Raw genomic sequence first — 19,657 nt, forward strand, 5'->3', positions numbered from 1 at the left:
TGATTTCATTTTATTTTCTCTATGTTACTCCCAAATAAAATTACTTGCATTCTATTCATTTTTATTCATTTATTTTAAAACATCCAATCAATGTTACTTAATTCCATTTCATTCTTTTCCCTTACTTAAATACATTCCATTCTCTTAAGATTATTCTATTCCATTCTATTCTATTCTCTTATGAACTCTCAAATAAAGTCTACGAGTTTGTTTGGATACTACTTATTTCTAAAAACTTAAAACACTATAATAAAATAATTTTTAAATGTGTAAATAGTGCAGTGGGACCTAGTTTTAAAGTTATTTTTGCTGAAAAAACTACTTGCAGGTCTTGTGAATAGTGCACATGACCCACTAAAAAATGCACGAATGCAAACGTTATATCCAAACTCACACTAAGACAAAACTTAGATACTATTATTTATATTTTATTCTTAAGATTTAGAATACATTGAGAAAAACGTTCACGTAATAGAATTTTAAAGGAAACTTAATTAACAACACATAAGTACTGTAATAAATTTTGCCCTTTACTTTAAGAGTAGTTTTAGAATCATAAATTATTCCACATATTTTTTGCCACAACTTTGACATGATAGACTATGAATAGTTAATCATTACATCCACAATTTTTCTTTCACCGATCACATCCTGTCATGTAACTATTATGGCAAGAAGTTGTGAAAAATTTCGTGTTTCTAGACTTTTTCTTACTTTAAAGCTATGGAAGTTCATGATAAAAAACTTAAAAAAGAAAATATTGGTAATATGGAAAATTGTGGGAGCTTTACTTTAAACAAAAATTTAGAGGCATCTATCTAAATTAGATTAGGTACAAGCTATTTGGAATTACACTAACATGTGCAATGAGGCCTTTTTTTTTTTTTTTTTTTTTTTTATTTATTATAATTTTTAAGTTTNAAAAAAAAAAAAAAAAATCCTGAGGTGGTGGGATAGTGGTCCTATTTTGTAGGCAAAGTTCTAGGTAGAGTTAGAGATATAATTTTATACTATGGATGTATTTGGATACTGCTTATTCTACTAAAAACTGAAAACACTGTAATAAAATAATTTTTAAATGTGTGAATAGTGCCGTGAGATCTATTTTTAATGAAAATTTGAGTGAAAAAAGAAGTTTACGTTGGTCTTGTAAACAGTGCACAGGACCTACTGAAAAACACTGTCCATTGCTTAAAATTGTTGGTCAAAGAGTAGTGGGTCATGTGCACAATGCACTGGACCCACTGATAGAACATCCTAGCGCTTCTCAATGTAAAAAAAGAAAAAAAAAAGTCGTGAAATGACAGAAACGCAGACGCATCAATTTTAATCGGTACCCAAATGGGTACTATTTTGTCCTCTAGTTTTGTTATGCTTAAACTTAGGGTGTATGGGTATTTTTGAAAAACATAAAAGTTTAGTTCAAAAAAGAGGATTTTATGGGAAATTTTTTCGATGTTATTGACCCTATTCCTAAAACATTCGTAGGAGAAATCATTGGTTAATAGATGAGGTATTTTTGACCCTGATAAAAGTCCAAATCAAAGCGGGAAATCATGTTATAGATAGTTGTTGTGAAAAATAAACTCATTAACATAAGATTAAAGAAGAGAGAAGAAAAAAAGTCATAAGAAATTTACATAGCACTCTCACAAAACCCAAGCCCCAAATACAACATACACCCTTGGCTCTCTCACAAAGAATAGGGCACCTATTGTGTTTGCACTAGTCTTGTACTATTTCTCGTAGCTATTCGGCTAACCCTTTCTCTAAGATACAATTAACTGAATACAAAAGAATCTATGAATATATATATATATATATATAGACACACACAATAGCATAGGTCGGATACTACAAGTCCTAAACCAACTAGGACCTGGTTATTTTCTAGTGCATATCATACATTGCCAAAGTAGAGTCCTATTACTACTAGGACTATGCAAACTTACTTTGACCAAATACATGCCACCGACTCAACAATAGTATAGATAGATTTCAGGGAAAAAATCGAGCCAGTCCACAAATCGAGCCATCATAACATCCTAATAACGAACGGTTAGTTTAGGAGTTAGTTTTAACACTAAATTTAGTTACATAAATAACGGACTCTTAATTTATACATTCTTTAAAAAAAAAAAAAAAAAAAACTAGGTTGGAAAAAGTCAAAGATTGCATTTTAGCACGAAAATTTCCACCAGATTAAGAAACACACATAAGAAAAACTAGGGATGTTTTAAGAAAAAAATCTGACTATAAATATAGGAGCAAGAGAGAAAGGAAGAGCAGTATTGAAAGCCGGAGAAGAGCAGTATCGCATGCAATCAAAAATGGTTCGAACTTTTATGATCACCCTCTTCCTTCTGGCTACACAGCTTCATTGGTCATTCACTCTGGTTCTGGTGACACATTTAGAAAGGTGAATATATTTTTATAATTTGTATGAACACAGTTATTAAGTATTTATTTAAATTTTATAATTTCCATTCACTAATCATAAATTATTTTTTCATTATCACTAGGCTTACATTGTGTATATGGGAGAGACACGCGGTCAAGAACCAGTGCTGCTGCTACGGGAGAGGGAGAGGGACTGCGGTCAAAAACCAGTGCTGCTGATCTTCAACACAACGTGCTTTCTTCAGTAATTCAAGAGTAAGTTGGATGACTAAATATCTAAATATTGCTAGGATTAGCTCAACACTATAGGCAACTAAGGTAGTGACCTAAAGGCTTCAAATTAAATAAAGCCCCCTTCATTACCCAGTAGAACATATTCAGTTAAGATATTCCTACCTTTCCAAAAAAAATAAAAACAAGGCCCCAAAAATGGACTCAGCCAAAAGATTTCAATTAATAAAGTTAATTTTTAAAACTCTCCCATATTAAGAAAATTTTTGAAATAAAATTATATAAAATTAAATTAATTATTTTTAATTAATATTTATATATAAAAAAAAGCCACCTAAAATCTTGGCCTTAGGCACAAAACACTTTAGCTTTGTTTGTTTCAATGGAAAATCTTTGTGTAAAAATAATTTTTTTTATTTTCAGTGTTTGGTAGATAAAAAAAAAGAGTAAAGGAAAACTATGANCACGGGTGGTCTCAGCGTAGTATCTCTCTTGGGCTCCTGATGGGCCTGGCCTTGGGGGCCACTAGAATGATGCAGAAGGTGTTTTAGTTTTCCTTCTCGAACTAGCTAGTCTAGATAGTTCTAGAAGTTCTTGCAGTCCTCTGTGGTATGTCCGTGGTCCTAGTAGTATTAGCAATAAAGGTTCTGATTGCGCTTTGTAGGCTCTCCCACCATCTTGTTCGGCCACTTAAAGTATGGCTCATTCTTGATTTTCTCTAACACCCGCTGTATTGGTTCCCGGAATATAGTATTGACAATCTGTGTGTTGGTTGCTCCAGATTGCCCTACGAAGTCTTTCCTCGGACGGTTGCTATTATATCGGTCCGACTTGAAATCCCTTCTCTTCTGAGGGATAACCTTTTCTTTTCCTTTACCCTGCAACTGATCTTCTTCTACTCGTTTGTACTTATCGATCTGATCCATTAGTTGGTGCACACTGGTGGCAAGCTTGCCAGTTAGAGACTTTCTCGAGTCGTGCCCTGTTGGGAGACCATTCTTGAAGGTGCTGATGGTGACGTCATCAAAATTGCCATCTAGTTCATTGTACATCTCCTAATATCGGTCTGAGAATGCCTTTAGAGTCTCTCTATCATGCGTAGATAAAGACAATAGCACGCTCAAGGGCTGAGGAGCTTTGCTGTTCGTAACAAAGCGGGAACCAAAGGCCTGGGTAGCCGTCTATACGAATCTATGGAATTCATCTTCAAGCCATTGAACCACCTCATCGCCACTGGACCCAAGCTAGAGGGGAAGACTTTGCACATCAGTGCCTTGTTCTTGGAATGGACAGTCATCCTTTGGTTGAATTGGCTCACATGCTCCATAGGGTCCGTTTTGCCGTTATAAATGGTAAATGTTAGCTGCTGAACTGCCGAGGAAGCATAGCCTCTTCTATATGGCGTGTGAAAGGTGACTTAGAGAGTTGATCCAATGCCCTGCTCATGGCATCGCTCCCTAAGCCCCTAGGGGATGGGCTTTTACGCTTACGCCTCCGGTGGTGCTCTTCTTCGTGGGAGAAGGTCTAGCTTGGAGGATTTCTCGATCTTCGTCTATAGTCATCATCGCTTTCATCATCGGAAGGCATGTCAGGACTGGTACGAGACTGCCTTCGCTGTGCATGGCGCAGCTTTTTCTTCAAGTCATCTATCTCCCGCTGCATGGCCAGCTTATCATCTTGCCTCTGGGACACGTGACTCTTAACTTCCTCTGATTGCATGGCATGGTTGTCATTTTGTCTCCGAGGCATGTGACTGCCCCCACGAGTGTGGCTTCTGCTGGTTTGAGTGGTGTGTACACTTTCCTCTCGAAACCTTCCGTTCTCTTCATTTCGATCACGCTCAGGGTTAGGAAAGTTACCTCGTTGCTAGGACTTAGCCTGCTTGGGCTAATGGGAGCCTGCTTGGTGAGGGCCTGATCCTACCATGCTTGATTGTTGCCCTTACTCGCGCACAAGTTCTTCCCACAGACGGCACCAATTGTAGGGACTGGATTCAAGCACTTTTACTCTTTGGATGAATGAACTCAAACTCAACTAGTCCAATACAATGAATTTATAGAGAATAAGTGTAAGAACTAGGCCTCAGTGAGGATTACAACAACTAAACATGGTTATGAGTAGGATAAATAACTAGGAAATGGATTTGAAGTGTGAAAGTCTATCCTCGACCCTCAACTGAAGGGTTTGTAGTTCTTATTGCTTTTCTCAATATCAGGTTACACAGGTCTCTCAGTTGATACTAATTACTATAGCATTTTGTGCTTCTAAGTGCCCCCCCTCTTTCTGGAGGACTTCTTTACATTATATATTCCCTCTTAGTTAATCTTGGCCCTCCATCTGTTGATCATGCAGGTTACTACTTGAGTGCTTGTCCCATCAGCCACCTTCCTCACCTTTCTTTGAGCTGTAGCGACCTAGACAATACTGTTCAGGGGTCATTTCCTCATTAATGCGGCCAGAATGTTAGTTGTGAGCATTTAATATGGAGGTGACAGTTCTTCCTAGAATTGCTCCTCCACCATGCTTCCATGGCTGTCCCATTAACTTGTCTCTTTCTTGGGACGCTTCGGAAGGTTGCCTTTGGTAGCGTGCTGCTCTTCCTTTCTATGATCTTGGCTGGCTGAGGACAGGATTGTCCTCGGCTAAGTTTCTTGGGAACCTAGGCTTCCTACTTTCGTCCTCGGACGTTTCTACCTCCTCGGCATGAGCCTTTGGGCCTGACATAAAGTGGGCTAGGGTTGACAAATCCTCAGACCCCACAATATATATATATATATATGAATTATATTATGCATCTTATTGTATATCTTTAAGTGTATCCATGCATATGCATAGGGTTACAAGCTAGTTAATATAACATGCACACTCTTTTTCGAGTATATAGTAATAGTCGAAACTCGAAGAAAATCCAATTATATTTTAATTGGATTATTAATTTTGTGTCACATGTCGCGTTTAATTTTTAATTTTGTGCCAAGTGAATTATTAAGTGTAAAAATCAAAGAATCCAAATCCAATTTGGTTCTAAATTTGATTTTAATTAGAGTTCAATTTTTCGCCACGTGTCCATTTAAGTTTTTAAATTTTGTAACAAGTGAATTATTGTTACAAAAACCAAATAGTCTAAAACCAATTAAATTCTAAATCATATATATATATTGAGAAACCATTATATATTTTAGAAATGTATGGTTTAAAAATGTAAGCTAATACTATGTATAATTTGAACATCTTCTCAAAAAAATATATAATTTGAACCATATAATTGTGATTATTTTTAATTGTACCCGTGCATATACACAGTGTTACACACTGGTTTATAAAATAACAAACTCTTACTTTGTACACTTTAATTTTCCGGAATTATACATTGCCTAAATAATTCAATACATAAAAATTTTGAGCCTTTAGTCTCTGTTTTAAAAGCTTGACAAGCTAATAAAGAAACCGTATATAACTAATTATAACTAAACACCTCTGCTGGCAATTCTAATTTTCCTATCAAACAAAAAAAAAAGAAAAAAAGAAAAAAAAAAAAAAACATGTTATCTATTTTTTAAGCCTTGCACAATTAAAACTTGTGAGATGGAGTTTCTTTTTTATTTAGTAACCCGCATCTAATCTATCCATCCGTATCTTTGATTAATTAGTCTATGCAAGAATCTTAAATGTAAATTGGAAAAAGTCAAAGATTATGCATTTTAGCAGAAAATTCCACCAGATTAGGAAAACACATAAGAAAAACTAGGGATGTTTATAAGAAAAAATCTGTACTATAAATATAGGAGCAAGAGAGAAAGAAGAGCAGATTGAAAGCCGGAGAAGCAGTATGCGAGTGCAATCAAAAATGGTTCGAACTTTTATGTCACCTCTTCCTTCTGGCTACAGCAGTTCATTGGTCATTCACTCATGGTTCTTGGTGACACATTAGAAAGGTGAATCATTTTTATAATTTGTATGAATTCACATTATTAGATAATTATTTCCATTCCTAATCAAAATTTATTTTTCATTATCACATAGGCATACATTGTGTATATGGGAGAGGCACCTGCGGTCAAGAATGCTGCTCTGCTGACTGATCTTCAACACAACGTGCTTTCTTCAGTTTCAAGAGTAAGTTGGATGACAAATATCTAAACATTGCATGCTTACATCTACTCATATTTTATTGAAACAATTCTAGTTTTTCTTTTATTTCTTACCTGGAATAGTTTTTTTTTTTTTTTTTTTTTGTGGTAATTTATACCTGGAATAGTTCATGTAGAAATTTGTAAATGAGATATTGAGGAAAGAGAAGATAGAAAAGAGAAAACATTAAGGTTTATGCGATTTGGCTTAATGGCCAACATCCACAAGACAAGAGCTCAAAAGACTATATTTTCTCTTTAACCTTTCATGATAGTAAATTACAATGGAACCCATATTTATAATAGAAATACCTACAAAAGTAAAAAGTAATCTTAATTTGAATTGCATATTAAATATTTATTGTCTCAATCCCATTATTTTCTCTAGCAATCAATACATTAATTTGTTGACCAATCCCAAAATTTTCTCTAGCAATCAATGTTAATTTGGTCTTCACATTTATAAAAAGTAAATTATACTTTCCAACAGTTCAACTTCATAGTAAATGTTAACAAATTGGGTAGAGTATAATTCACACATGGGTCAATGATTTGGTGGTAGGCGAGGGTTCCATAATGTTTAGGAACTTATCAATATGTATAGCATTGGACTTTTCTGTGTATATAAATTAGTTTTTAGGGTATAATATGATATGACATCATAGCTAGCATGCAACAACTGTAACATGTGGGTAGACAATTAAACCATCAAATTGCCCTTTTTTCAGTGACCGTATTGCGAAACAATCTAGAATATATAGCTACACAAAGAGTTTTAATGCATTTGCAGCGAACCTATTACCAAATGAAGCTGAAAGACTACGAGGTGCACACTAAAAACGTCATGTTACACAACATTTTTTTTCTTTTTCTTTATTTCTCTTGGGTGGTTTTCTTATATAATTTGTATACATATATGCATCTTTTACAGAGAATGAAAACGTGGTATCAGTGTTTCCTAGTAGAATGCGGAAACTTCATACAACAAGATCATGGGATTTCTTAAGAATGCCTCTCTCAGTGAAGAGAAATCATCAAATTGAAAGTAATATTACTGTTGGTGTATTAGATACAGGTAATAAATTAAGACTTCTCATGGAACTTTAATTTCCTCCTTGTTACATGTTATCAATGAGGATTTTTTATAACTTTCTTAATCTTTTCTATTTCCTCCCCTTATTTTTTAGGAATTTATATTGATGCTCCAAGTTTTAACGACAAAGGACTAGGACCTCCTCCATCAAAATATAAGGGTAGATGCCAAATAGCAGGCAATGTCACCGGCTGCAACAAGTAAACAATCTCAATATCTCTCCTTGATTGTGACCAACCACAAAATATTATTCTAGTAATACAATATTTGAATTTACAACCTTCTTTTTCACAATAGTTAATACCGCAGTGCACAATAAAAAGTATGTCAGTAGGTCCAAATGAAACTAATATTATTCAATCATGACAAATCTTATCAACAATTCTAAAAATTAAATATTGCATTTTTAACATTACTTAGGATGAAAATGAAATTTAAATAATGCATCTTGTTGTAAAAGTGAAAGCTTTGACACCAATTTGTTAAGAATAGCGAATGCGTAAATATTTATTTGTTGAGTGTGTGTATCCAAATAACAATGGGTTTATACAAAATAGAAATTGAAAAAAGAAGAAACAATCACACAGAGAACAAAAATATTTATGTGGTTTAGCTTTTGACCTATGTCCACAAGTAGTTTCGATAAGAAAGTTTCACTAATAAAAGAAGATGATTACAAAGGTGGTAATAAAAGCCCTCACAAAACCTAAGCCCCAAACACAACCAAAGAGCTCTCCCACACCAGAAGCACGTGACTTGAAAAACCTAAAAATTTCTAAAACAAAGATAGAGCTTAAAACTCTACCAAAGAATAAAGAAAACCTATTCTAGTAAACAAAGTTTCGGCTCACTCTAATTTATGTAGGACAAGGTCAATGGGATATTATACCATGTGGATCTTATTCAAGCCACCAATAACTAATCTCCACCTTGGCTTGAATTTAGTCAAGCTCCACAAATGAAACTTCTCCACTGCCAAACCAAAGGCCCAAGGGCTATCACAAACTGTAAACACCAATCAAGTCCAAGAAATACTTGAACTTATGCAAAGGAACTAGCTTGATCATCATATCCATTGGATTATCTGATGTAGCAACCTTTCTAACTACAATGGTGCATTAAAATACAATCTCACTAATGGCGTGATATCTGGCATCAATGTGTTTGTTTATCTCATGATACATTTGATTTTTAGTGAAATGTATGGTGCTCTGACTATCACAAAATACAACTATATCATGCTACTATAAACCAAGATCACCAACCAAACCCTTTAACCAGAAAGCTATCTTCACTGCCTTTGACACTGTCATATACCCTATCTTTATAGTTGACAAAACAATCATTGATAGTAATGTGGCCTCCCAATTGAAGGCACAACCAAATAATGTGAAGACATAACCTATCCAAGATCTCTTGTGATCACCAACAAAATCAGATTCCGCAAATCTAACATTGCAATTACTATCTATAAAAGCCTTTTTATACCAAGCCATCATCTATAGTACCTTTCAAATATTGAAGAGACTTAATCTCCTCACCCAGAGCAACAATCCACAAAGTTTTAACCTCAAACTCCACTTACTCACCGACAGTGTGGTCTTTGATTGTCTCAGTACTCTCTTTTGACTAGTCAACAATATATAGCAAACTTATCAAATTTCACATCTCCCCTGATAATTAACACTTGGGATCCTAGATCTATACACCACAACCTATAACATTTTATCCCCAATGCATAGCCTAGGAATATGCACTTATTTGCCCTTGGTTCAAGTTTACCATCATTCATGTGCGTATAAGTAGGATAACCAAATACTATCAAAATATATGAAAATATGGATCTTACATTCAACGACAGTTGATAAATACCTATTTACCAAATAGGACGCCATATTTATTACTTCAGTCCAAAGTCCTTAGACAAACCAAAATTTGAAAGCATACAACGAGCCCTCTCCAAAGGAGTTTTGTTCATATGTTTTACAGCCCCATTTTGTTGTGGTGGCTCATGAAATAAGTTCTAGCACTATTGATGAATGAAGATAGTAGAATTTTGTATGTGCAATGTTTTACTATACCTTCATTCTTGCAGAACTCATCAAATTCACTTGAGTAATATTCTAAACCATTACTTGTCCTGAGACACTTAATCTTTTTACTAGTCTACTTCACAATAAGAGTCTTATATTGTTTGATGGTTACAAAAACATTACTTTTAGAATTCAAAAAAAAAACACCCTAAATTCTATACTAAACTTAACCCTACACTGCTCGCCAAAGATGCAATGTTCACAAAAGTCTAGCTTCCCAATTGTTTGACCATTCAACAAACCTTGCTTTCTTAATATTGACATGCTAGCCTTACTCAGATGGCCTAATTACATATAAAGGAAGCGAGTGTTATTTGACTCTAGATCTATAGATGAAGATATAGTTGCAACACCAACATATATATTTCCCTATAGCATATAAAGGCCATTCACCAATTTTCCCTTGATGAAAACTAGAGCACCCTTACTAATTATCAAAACTCCTCCTTCACCGGTGTATTTGTACCCTTGAGAATCGAATATACCCAAAGACATTATATTTTAACTCAAATCTGGCACATGACAAACATCAAACAAAGTTCTAACAACACTGCCATACATCTTAATTCTCACGAGTCTTATCCTCACAACTTTATAGGTCACGTTATTTCCTACTAGAACTTACCATCACTAATTATTTAAACCATCTATGATATCTATTTCTAATTGATAATAAAAAAAAACCCTTTGACATACCACTAATGTAACTAAATCTATAATTATTTAAACCATCTATGATATCTATTTCTAATTGATAATAATAAAATTTACAACTAGCAAGGAAACATATAAAGTAATAAAGAATAAACGAAGGAAGAAAAAAAGAAGAATAATATAAAGATGACTATACAGAGGACATTGAAAACTTTATAGTGCAATAAAATCAACAATTAAATATAATAATACAAAATTTAAACTTAAAACTAATCAAACTCTAACTAGGGAAATTATATATATAGATATATATATATATATATATATAATCATAATCTTCATACACCATGACTTAAAAAAATTTAATGAATAGTTCTACCTCTTATTTAATGTCTATGTTATGCACATCATCAACCAATAAATATATAATAATGGTAAAAAATGTTATAGACAAGATTATGAAAAATATGATAAAACTATATATTAAAAAAAAAAAAAAAAACTCTTTATAAAGTCTAGGGACTAAAATAGTATTTTATCTAAAAAATTATCACGCATAATACGTGAGTCTGCAACTAGTTTGTAGTAAAAGCTAAAGCTTTAACAACAATTTGTTGAGAATTGTGAAAGCGTAAATATCTATTTGTTGTATGTATCCAAATAACAATGGGTTTATGCAAAATAGAAAAAACAATCACACAAGTAATACAAAGATTTACATGTTTTGACTTTTGGCCTATGTCCACATGTGGCATCAAGGAGAAAGTTGCACTAACAAAATAAGGAGATTAAAAATGTGGTACCAAAAGCACTCTCACAAAACCTCAAATACACCCAAAGAGTTCACAGACACCAAAAGCACAAACAAAGCCACAGCTTACTCTGATTACTACTTATCAATTACAAAGGATATTTGGTATCAAATAATACCATATCAACTGTACCAAAATCTAATAAATGAGAAATATGTCTACCAAAAAAAAAAATACCTCACAAACAACGAAAGACATGTATTAGTGGATAATTATTTATACATATATGTCTCTTGTTTATTAAATTTTGATATAAATGATGTGATATTATTTGATTCAAAATAGTATTTCCGTAATTTTTGCGTAACATACATACATACACACACACACACACATATATATATATATATATATTAAAATTACAATACAAGTCGGCTAGGGTAACAAGCAAGACGTAAGTCGGCAATCAAAAGTCCTAATTTAAGTAGGACAAGGTCAATGAGATATTGTCCCATGCAGCGCACGTAAGGTGATTATAAAGCACCTGATTCAAGCCACAGACACTTCTCTGCATGCATGGATCTTTCATTTAATTTCCAAGCTATTCACCCTTTTATGCAGCAAGGTAATAGGTGCAACATTCTACGCCAACGACCCCATCAGTGCTAGATCAAATCCAAATCCATCCCCAATAGATGATGATGGCCACGGCAGTCACACTGCATCCACCATAGCAGGTACCTCGATAGCAGGCGCGAGCTTTTACGGTTTAGCCAAAGGCACAGCTCGAGGTGGGGTTCCATCAGCACGCATTGCAATGTACAAGGTGTGTTGGAACGGAAGTTGCAGTGACATAGACCTTTTGGCTGGATTGGACGATGCCATTGATGACGGAATTGACGTGCTATCAATATCTATCGGAGGAGGCGCAAGTAGCTTTTTTGAGGATTCCATTTCAATCGGTGCTTTTCATGCAATGAAGAGGGGGATTTTCATAACATGTTCAGCGGGGAATGACGGCCCAAGTTTGTCTACTGTGGTGAACACGAGTCCTTGGATAATGACTGTTGGTGCTTCTTCCATTGATAGGCAGTTTAGGACTCCAGTTCAAGTTGGAAATGGTTTACAAACTGATGTAAGTCGCTTCTTTCTTTTAGGGATGGTGTACAAAGTTTTGCTACAGTAAAATTTTTAAATAATATATCACTAGATTTATAATATTTAATCTAACAAAAAATATGAAAATATTTCAATGGAAATGATCCTAAAGCAACTTGTGGCATTAATTATGATGGTCTTGCTTAGTAAAGGAGTTCTTCTAGCTGGTCATTTTCCATTTAAAACAAGTGGAATTCATTCCATAGTTAAGATTTTATTATTATTATTTTTTTTATCTAATCATATACAGAGTGCCATAGTATTTAAAAGATTTTAAATGGGGATGATCTTATATATATATATATATATATATAATCTCATTTAGAGTGTCACAATATTTAGTAAAAGAGCGCTCTTTTTTTTTCTTTTTTTTTTTTTTTTTGATAAGTTAGTAAAGGGGTGCTTAGTATATATGCGTGTGAAGCTCCCTCCTGAAGACTTGAGCCTCGACCTTTGCCCATCACACCCCATATAAACATTTACTCTTGTGGAGTGACCATCATATCAAAAGTGCGCAGTGGTGAACATGATGCCTTTTCCTTTCCACTTGATCATAATCACATTACATTTACTGGGGCATTGAATAACAGGGACATTTCATCAACACATTTTCACCAAAAAGGAAGACGTACCCTCTAACCACCGCGGGATTAGCAGCCAGTAGTACCATATCTCCAAATTTATCTCCCTGGTAATTAGAGAGCACTTTCAATATCATGATTTATACTGTATATTGAAGATCACCTAACCTAATATACATTCAAAGTCAGACTGTTAATACTTAATATTAGTAGCACTAATCAATTAAAGAATTGGGCAGGGAATGTATTTATGGAACTCTGGATGCGAATAAGGTCAAAGGAAAGATCGTGCTATGCAATGAATCATCAGATGAAGCTTACATTAAGAGTATAGGTGGAGCCGGGGACCTCGTATCTCTCCGTAAAGACAAGAGACTACAAGCTTTAGTGATCTCCTATCCCTGGTCCTATGTTGATTCTAGTTTTTGCTGACAAAATTATTCATATGTCAACTCAACCAAGTAAGTAAGAGGAATCAAATTTGTTATACAAAATGCCCCCCCATAATGGGCTAGGAGAGTTGTTACTGTATTAGATTTTTCTTTTTCTTTTTGTTGTGACCAATTTAAAGTATATTTCTATATATACCTTATTTGGGGTTCATTATAACAGGTAATTTTTCTATTAATTAAAATAAGGGAAATGCTAACGAGTTCTCTTAGGGCACTAGTTAAGAATCCAGTTAAAGAAAGTTTTATGAGAAGAGAAAAAAAAAATTAATGTTTTAACAGTTTTTTTCATTTCCCATAAAAGTGATGTTAAAACTTTCTTAAAATGGATTGTTAACGACGTTAGCATGACCCTTAAAATATTACCTGATATATTAACATTCTTATGCTTTTTTTTTTTTTTTTTTTTCATTGGTAAAATTTTTAGATTCCCTCAAGCTGTCATATACAAGTCCAAAACAACACCCAATGCTGCTGCACCTTTTTGGCTTCCTTTTCATCTCGAGGTCCGGCCATGCTCTCTCGGCACATTACTTAAGGTAACCTTTTGCAATGATTGCCATTCTAGGCATAAATTTGTGTACTTTTTTTTTTTTTTTTTTTAATGTTTTATACCAATATAGCTATATAGTTGTATACTAGTGTGAAGGTTTTAAATTATGTTTGATTTGCAGCCAGATGTTGTGGCACCTGGGGTAAATATACTAGCTGCTTACACTAAACTTTCATCAATGACTGGGACTCCTGGCGACAATCGGTTTGATGTGTATACTTTAATGTCTGGAACTTCAATGTCTTGCCCTCATGTGGCTGGAGCCGCTGCCTACGTCAAAACATTCCATCCCAAATGGTCTCCTTCTGCAATCAAATCGGCCTTAATGACAACTGGTTAGTCTCCTGAAATTCTCCCATTTAACTCATGATATGTTAAAGATTAGTTCCATTTTACAAGAACCACCATTTGAATGGTGTCAATAAGAGGTCGTTAGTGTTTATTTCAAATTCTCCAAGGCCATCACATTGCTAATAGTTTGCCAGCAATGTGGTTAATATGTCAATTGGTTTAGAATAAATATTAGTCATGTTAATATGTATCCAAAATTACATGATAATGATCTGTTAATTGTTTGATTCAAAAATAAAATCTTAACTATGAAATAGAATTTCTCCATGATTAATGGAGAGGAGTACTTTCTAATAAGAAATGTTTGATATCTATTTTATGAATAATGTTAGAGATACCACAAATTTTACTAAATAACCCTTACATTAAACCAAAGTGTCATTATTCACAGAATAGTAATTTAAATATTTATTTATTAAACTTCTGTTAGTAAAACTTGTAATAATCTTAACATTTGTCTTCCTTCTATTTAAACACATTGATCAAGATATTATCTCATATTTCCCTAAAATAACTTTTATAATATGAAAAATTAGTATTCTTCCTGAGTGTTTTATAATTTTGCTTCTTGATTAATGATCAGCATCTGAATTGAAAATCAAGGCTGCTGTTGCTGAGTTAGGCTATGGTGCTGGCCAGATTGACCCTGTTAGCGCACTGCACCCCGGTTTGATCTATGACCTGTCAAAGTTTGACTACATCCGCTTCCTATGTGGAGAGGGCTACAGTGGGACAACTCTACGCTTGTTCACCGAAGATAACACCGATTGTGCAAGTGTCCCTGACATTGGAGGACATGATTCCCTAAATTACCCATCCATGTATTATCAATTTCAAAACCCTAACACTAGTATAAACGTCGTCTTTCATAGGACAGTTACAAATGTGGGCCCTAAAAATTCCATATACAAGGCAACTGTCAAGGCGCCGAGGAATCTCAAGGTCTCTGTTATTCCGAATGTACTAGCTTTTAGTCAGCTTAACGAGAAAAAATCTTTCAACGTTACGATACAGGGGCCACCATTGTTGCTCCAAACTAACAAAATTACCCATTTGTCAGCATCATTGGAATGGAGTGACGCTAAACATAGAGTCAGGAGTCCCATATTTGTTACTCTGGCACAACAGATGTAGGTGACATTTCTTAGCCGCCCCTGTCAGCATCATTTGTTGTTTGTTTGATTCAAAAAAAGAAAAAAAAAATTCATTTGTTGTTTGTTATTTAATGGTTTCCATTTCAATGTAAAAGAAATAAACATATTTGGAGAATATTTAGCTACAAAATTGATTATAATCTACGATTATAATCATAATCTTATCATTAACATTACTAAATATTTAAAATCTAATCATTAGATTGCATTTTCTTTACGCTCTTAATACATATGTCAAAATTTGTGCCTATCATATAATTATATTTACTATATAATCTATAAACTTATATTTATGCAGTTTTTTTAACTTACCATTTTGTTGTAATATATAAACTAATTGAACAAAGACTAATTAAATGGCCAGATATATGTCAATGATGATGACTCTGACCTTGTTTAAAATTTTATGACAAAAGAGTGTTACAAGGAGCGCTCATTAGGTAGCTAGATAGAGCACTAAAAGCAAGAGATTTAATTAATTATCTCTTACAAACTACTCCTCAGCTGTTCATCCCAATAGAGCAAATTTAAATTGCCATAATGGCATAACAACTTCCATCCTTACCTTATTCACATAGTTGCTCACATAAGTTTGGTACAAAACACCATAACAACTTCCATCATTACCTTACACAGTTGCTCACATAAGTTTGGCACAAAACACCTTTAACTTGGCGACTCAATGCATAAAACTTGAAGCCTTGAAGCTAAAGTCCATATGAGCAAAGCAATTCCCTTATGTGATCCTATAATTATGAACACGTGAATCTTTCTTGGTTATAGGCATGACTGTAACTTTTATCTTGATATTTCCTTCAACCTCAACTTCTATTGAGTTAGTGTCGTGAAGCCATTGCAACACTTGGTGGTGTCATGGACTGATGTAGGCCGAGACCTACAAGATAGGCTAAATAAAAAATTTAACCTAATGATAGGATAAATAGTTTTGGGATGCCACTAAACCAAAGGTAGCGGATGTCACTCAACGCTACTAATCATGAATGTCACTCAACACGACCAACTCACACACTTGATTGTTGGGAGGAATCACTCAACTCCAAAGCAAGGATACTTGCAAATAATTTTTTGAATAGAAACCTTTTTTTTTTTTTTGAATAGAAACTTTTTTTACCCCCCCCCCCCCCCCCCCCTCCATTTCATTTGTTATTTGTTATTTAATGGTTTTTTTAATTATTTCAATGCAAAAGACATGAACATATTTGTATTTGCAATTTACCATTTTGTTGTGATATGTAAACTAATTGAACAAAATACGTTAATTAAAAATGGCCAAAAATATGTCATTGATGATGACTCTGACCTTATTTAAAATTTTATGATGAAAGAGGGCTCCAATGAGCGCTCACTAGGTCGCTAGATAGAGCAGTAAAAAGAGAGAATTAATTAATTATTTCTTACAAACTACTCCTCGGATGTTCATCCCAATAGAGCAATTTAGATTGCCATACTAGCCTGACAACTCCCATCTTTACCTTACTCACATAATTGCTCGCATAAGCTTGGCACAAAACACCTTTAACAGTTTAACTTGGCCACTCAATGCATAAAAGTTGAAGCTCAAGTCCAAATGAGCAAAGTAATCCCCTTATGTGATCCCATAATTATGAACACATGAATCTTTCTTCAGTTTCTTAGATATAGGCATGACTGTTATTTTGATCTTGAAATGTCCTTTAACCTCAACTTCTATCAAGCTAGTGTTGCGAAGCCCTGTTATTGCAACACTTGGTGATGTTATGGACTACCACTTGGTGCCTTCACCATCAAGTTTATGGGTTCACCATTGAAACCTGGGGAAATGTGGTCATTGGAGTCGTCCCAAATTAATGTTGAAAGCTCAAATTTGTGTAAAAACACAAGAACTTGTTTAGACTCCTAATTAAAAATTACGGCTCGATTGATTTTACTTTAACTTAAACTAAGTGCGGAATAAAGTAAATACAAGCGTACAAACAATAAAATTGCTCTAAGCCATAATCAACAAATATCAACAATAAAATGAAGGCTAAAAGAGTAGGGAAGGGAGATGCAACTACAAGATAACACCGAGACATGTTATTGAAAAAGAAACTGAAAAACTTTGAGAAAAACTTCTCCGCTGCTCTCCAAACGGTAATCGATCCACTAGATAATAAAGTTGGAGTACACGAATAACAAAAGACCCTCCAAGCCTAGTCTACCCAATATACTTGAGCCTTCCAAACTCCTGCTACCAACTAACTTAACAAAGCCTTGTCTTCTCTAGCTCTCCGGATTACACAATACACCCGATTGCATCCGCCAAGCCTCACCGGCTTCTTTGGGCAAATTCTCAAAACTTCCCAAGTTCTAAAACACTCTCTACACTTTGAAAAATGTGTGGGTTGTATTTAGGTACAAATCCTCTCTCAATGTATGACAATAAGAGAGGGAAGGAGAAGAGACTAGATTGATTTCTCACTAAGGATGAGTAGCTCTCTTTCTCTAAAAGACGGGTATGTGTGTTGTTAAAAACCTATGAATGGTTTTTCTCTCTAAATGGCTTCCTTACAATTTCTGTGAGTAATGAGGGTATATATAGTATGAGTGTATGGTAAAAAAGTCACTCTTAAAAATCCTCAAAGCAGAATATTTGGCAAGTACTTTGCGGGAAGGCCTTACCTGCGAGACATTCTTAAAACTGACAGTCTAGCACGACTCTTCAACTTCCAGTTATATGCTTCTCGCGTGGCTACTTCACCGGTTAGCTTCTCGCGAGCTTCTCGCGAAATCTACTTGATTTTCAATTAAGCTTGAGTCTTCACCAACTTAATACTAAATCCAATACAATAAAATCCTACAAAAATACAAGTAAACAAATTTATGCAATTATAATACTTTTTGTCATGGAATAAGCCAATACTAATGTTATGATAAAAATCATAACTTAACAAATGTATCGTTGGCGCCAATGAAGAGAGTGTGGGTTTCAAAGAGAATTCCTAGAGATTGGACCCAAGTGAAGTCCCGCTTCATGTTTTGGTTTCTTTTTCCAAAGAAGTGTGCAGTGATATGGAGGTTAGAATAAAAAACAGTACAGAAGTCTTGCCCTCTTTTGCCATGAAGTAAAAACTGATTCCATCTTCACCAATAAATCGTGGATCTTGGCACACGGCACCAAGTGGGTTGCAATTTGATCAAATTTGCATGCATCAATGTTATCAAAATTCACATAACTCATAATGTATATTTTCAAGACACAGTGATAAATTTAGTACACAACAATTTGTTCGCGTAGGCCAATTATAGGAACTAGTTGAAATGATAAAATTCGCACCAATTGTATGCATGCCAATTCTTGGAAAATGTAAGTGTTATCTCCTTTCATTCAAAAGGCTTACAAAATGACACGGTAACAAATTTGATTAGTATCATTATCACTTCAATAATATAATAAATAAATGTATAAATAATTTTTTTATTTAATTCTTAACACACATGAATCAAGATATCTATTTCTATTAACTTGATCCAATAAGATTGTCACATATAAGTTTTGGAAAATTCTTATGTTTTCATAAGTTTTCGAAGGATGATTTTTTTTTTTTTTTTTGTCCACACAATTATTCTATAATAATTTGATTTTTAGACTAACAAATACGGCTAATCTAAACAAAAATATGATGATAGACTAGTTCTTAAAGAAGGATTAAAAAGAATCGCTTATTCAAAAAAGACTTTTAGACCGAATCATATATCGATACTTTGTTTATTTAATTCCGAAAGACAAAAGTGTAAGGATATATAAATTCCCTTTAAAAAAAAGTATACAGATAAATTTACTACATAACAATGATCGGGGCAATCACTAGGACAATTATGCTGCATGCAATAGCAGTGGGGGTATCTCTTATTCATGAGTCCAACTTTCTTTCCTTCAAAATTTGAAGCTAGGGGAGGTGGAGGGGACTGGATGTTGTTAATGGAGGTGGAGGTGGAGGTGGTGAAGAATAGATAGTCTTAGATGGGGGCGGAGCTAGTGAACAGTAAATAGTGGTAGAAGGTGGTGGTAGGGGTGA

General features: G+C 34.2%; 1 protein-coding gene across 1 annotated transcript; it reads left to right on the forward strand.

The window, feature by feature from the left end:
- Positions 1-4,103: 4,103 nt before the first annotated feature.
- Positions 4,104-15,740, forward strand: LOC111986142 (subtilisin-like protease SBT4.15). Its single transcript, XM_065778347.1, has 13 exons — positions 4,104-4,323; positions 6,417-6,550; positions 6,655-6,747; positions 7,458-7,587; positions 7,693-7,836; positions 7,949-8,054; positions 11,975-12,488; positions 13,102-13,202; positions 13,332-13,503; positions 13,664-13,704; positions 13,969-14,080; positions 14,216-14,429; positions 15,029-15,740. The coding sequence occupies exons 1-13, from the start codon at positions 4,104-4,106 to the stop codon at positions 15,577-15,579; spliced, it is 2,532 nt and encodes an 843-aa protein (XP_065634419.1). The 3' UTR covers positions 15,580-15,740.
- Positions 15,741-19,657: the final 3,917 nt, after the last annotated feature.

Source organism: Quercus suber, unplaced genomic scaffold (assembly GCF_002906115.3).
Source record: "Quercus suber isolate HL8 unplaced genomic scaffold, Cork oak 2.0 scaffold_180, whole genome shotgun sequence".
Taxonomy (NCBI): domain Eukaryota; kingdom Viridiplantae; phylum Streptophyta; class Magnoliopsida; order Fagales; family Fagaceae; genus Quercus; species Quercus suber.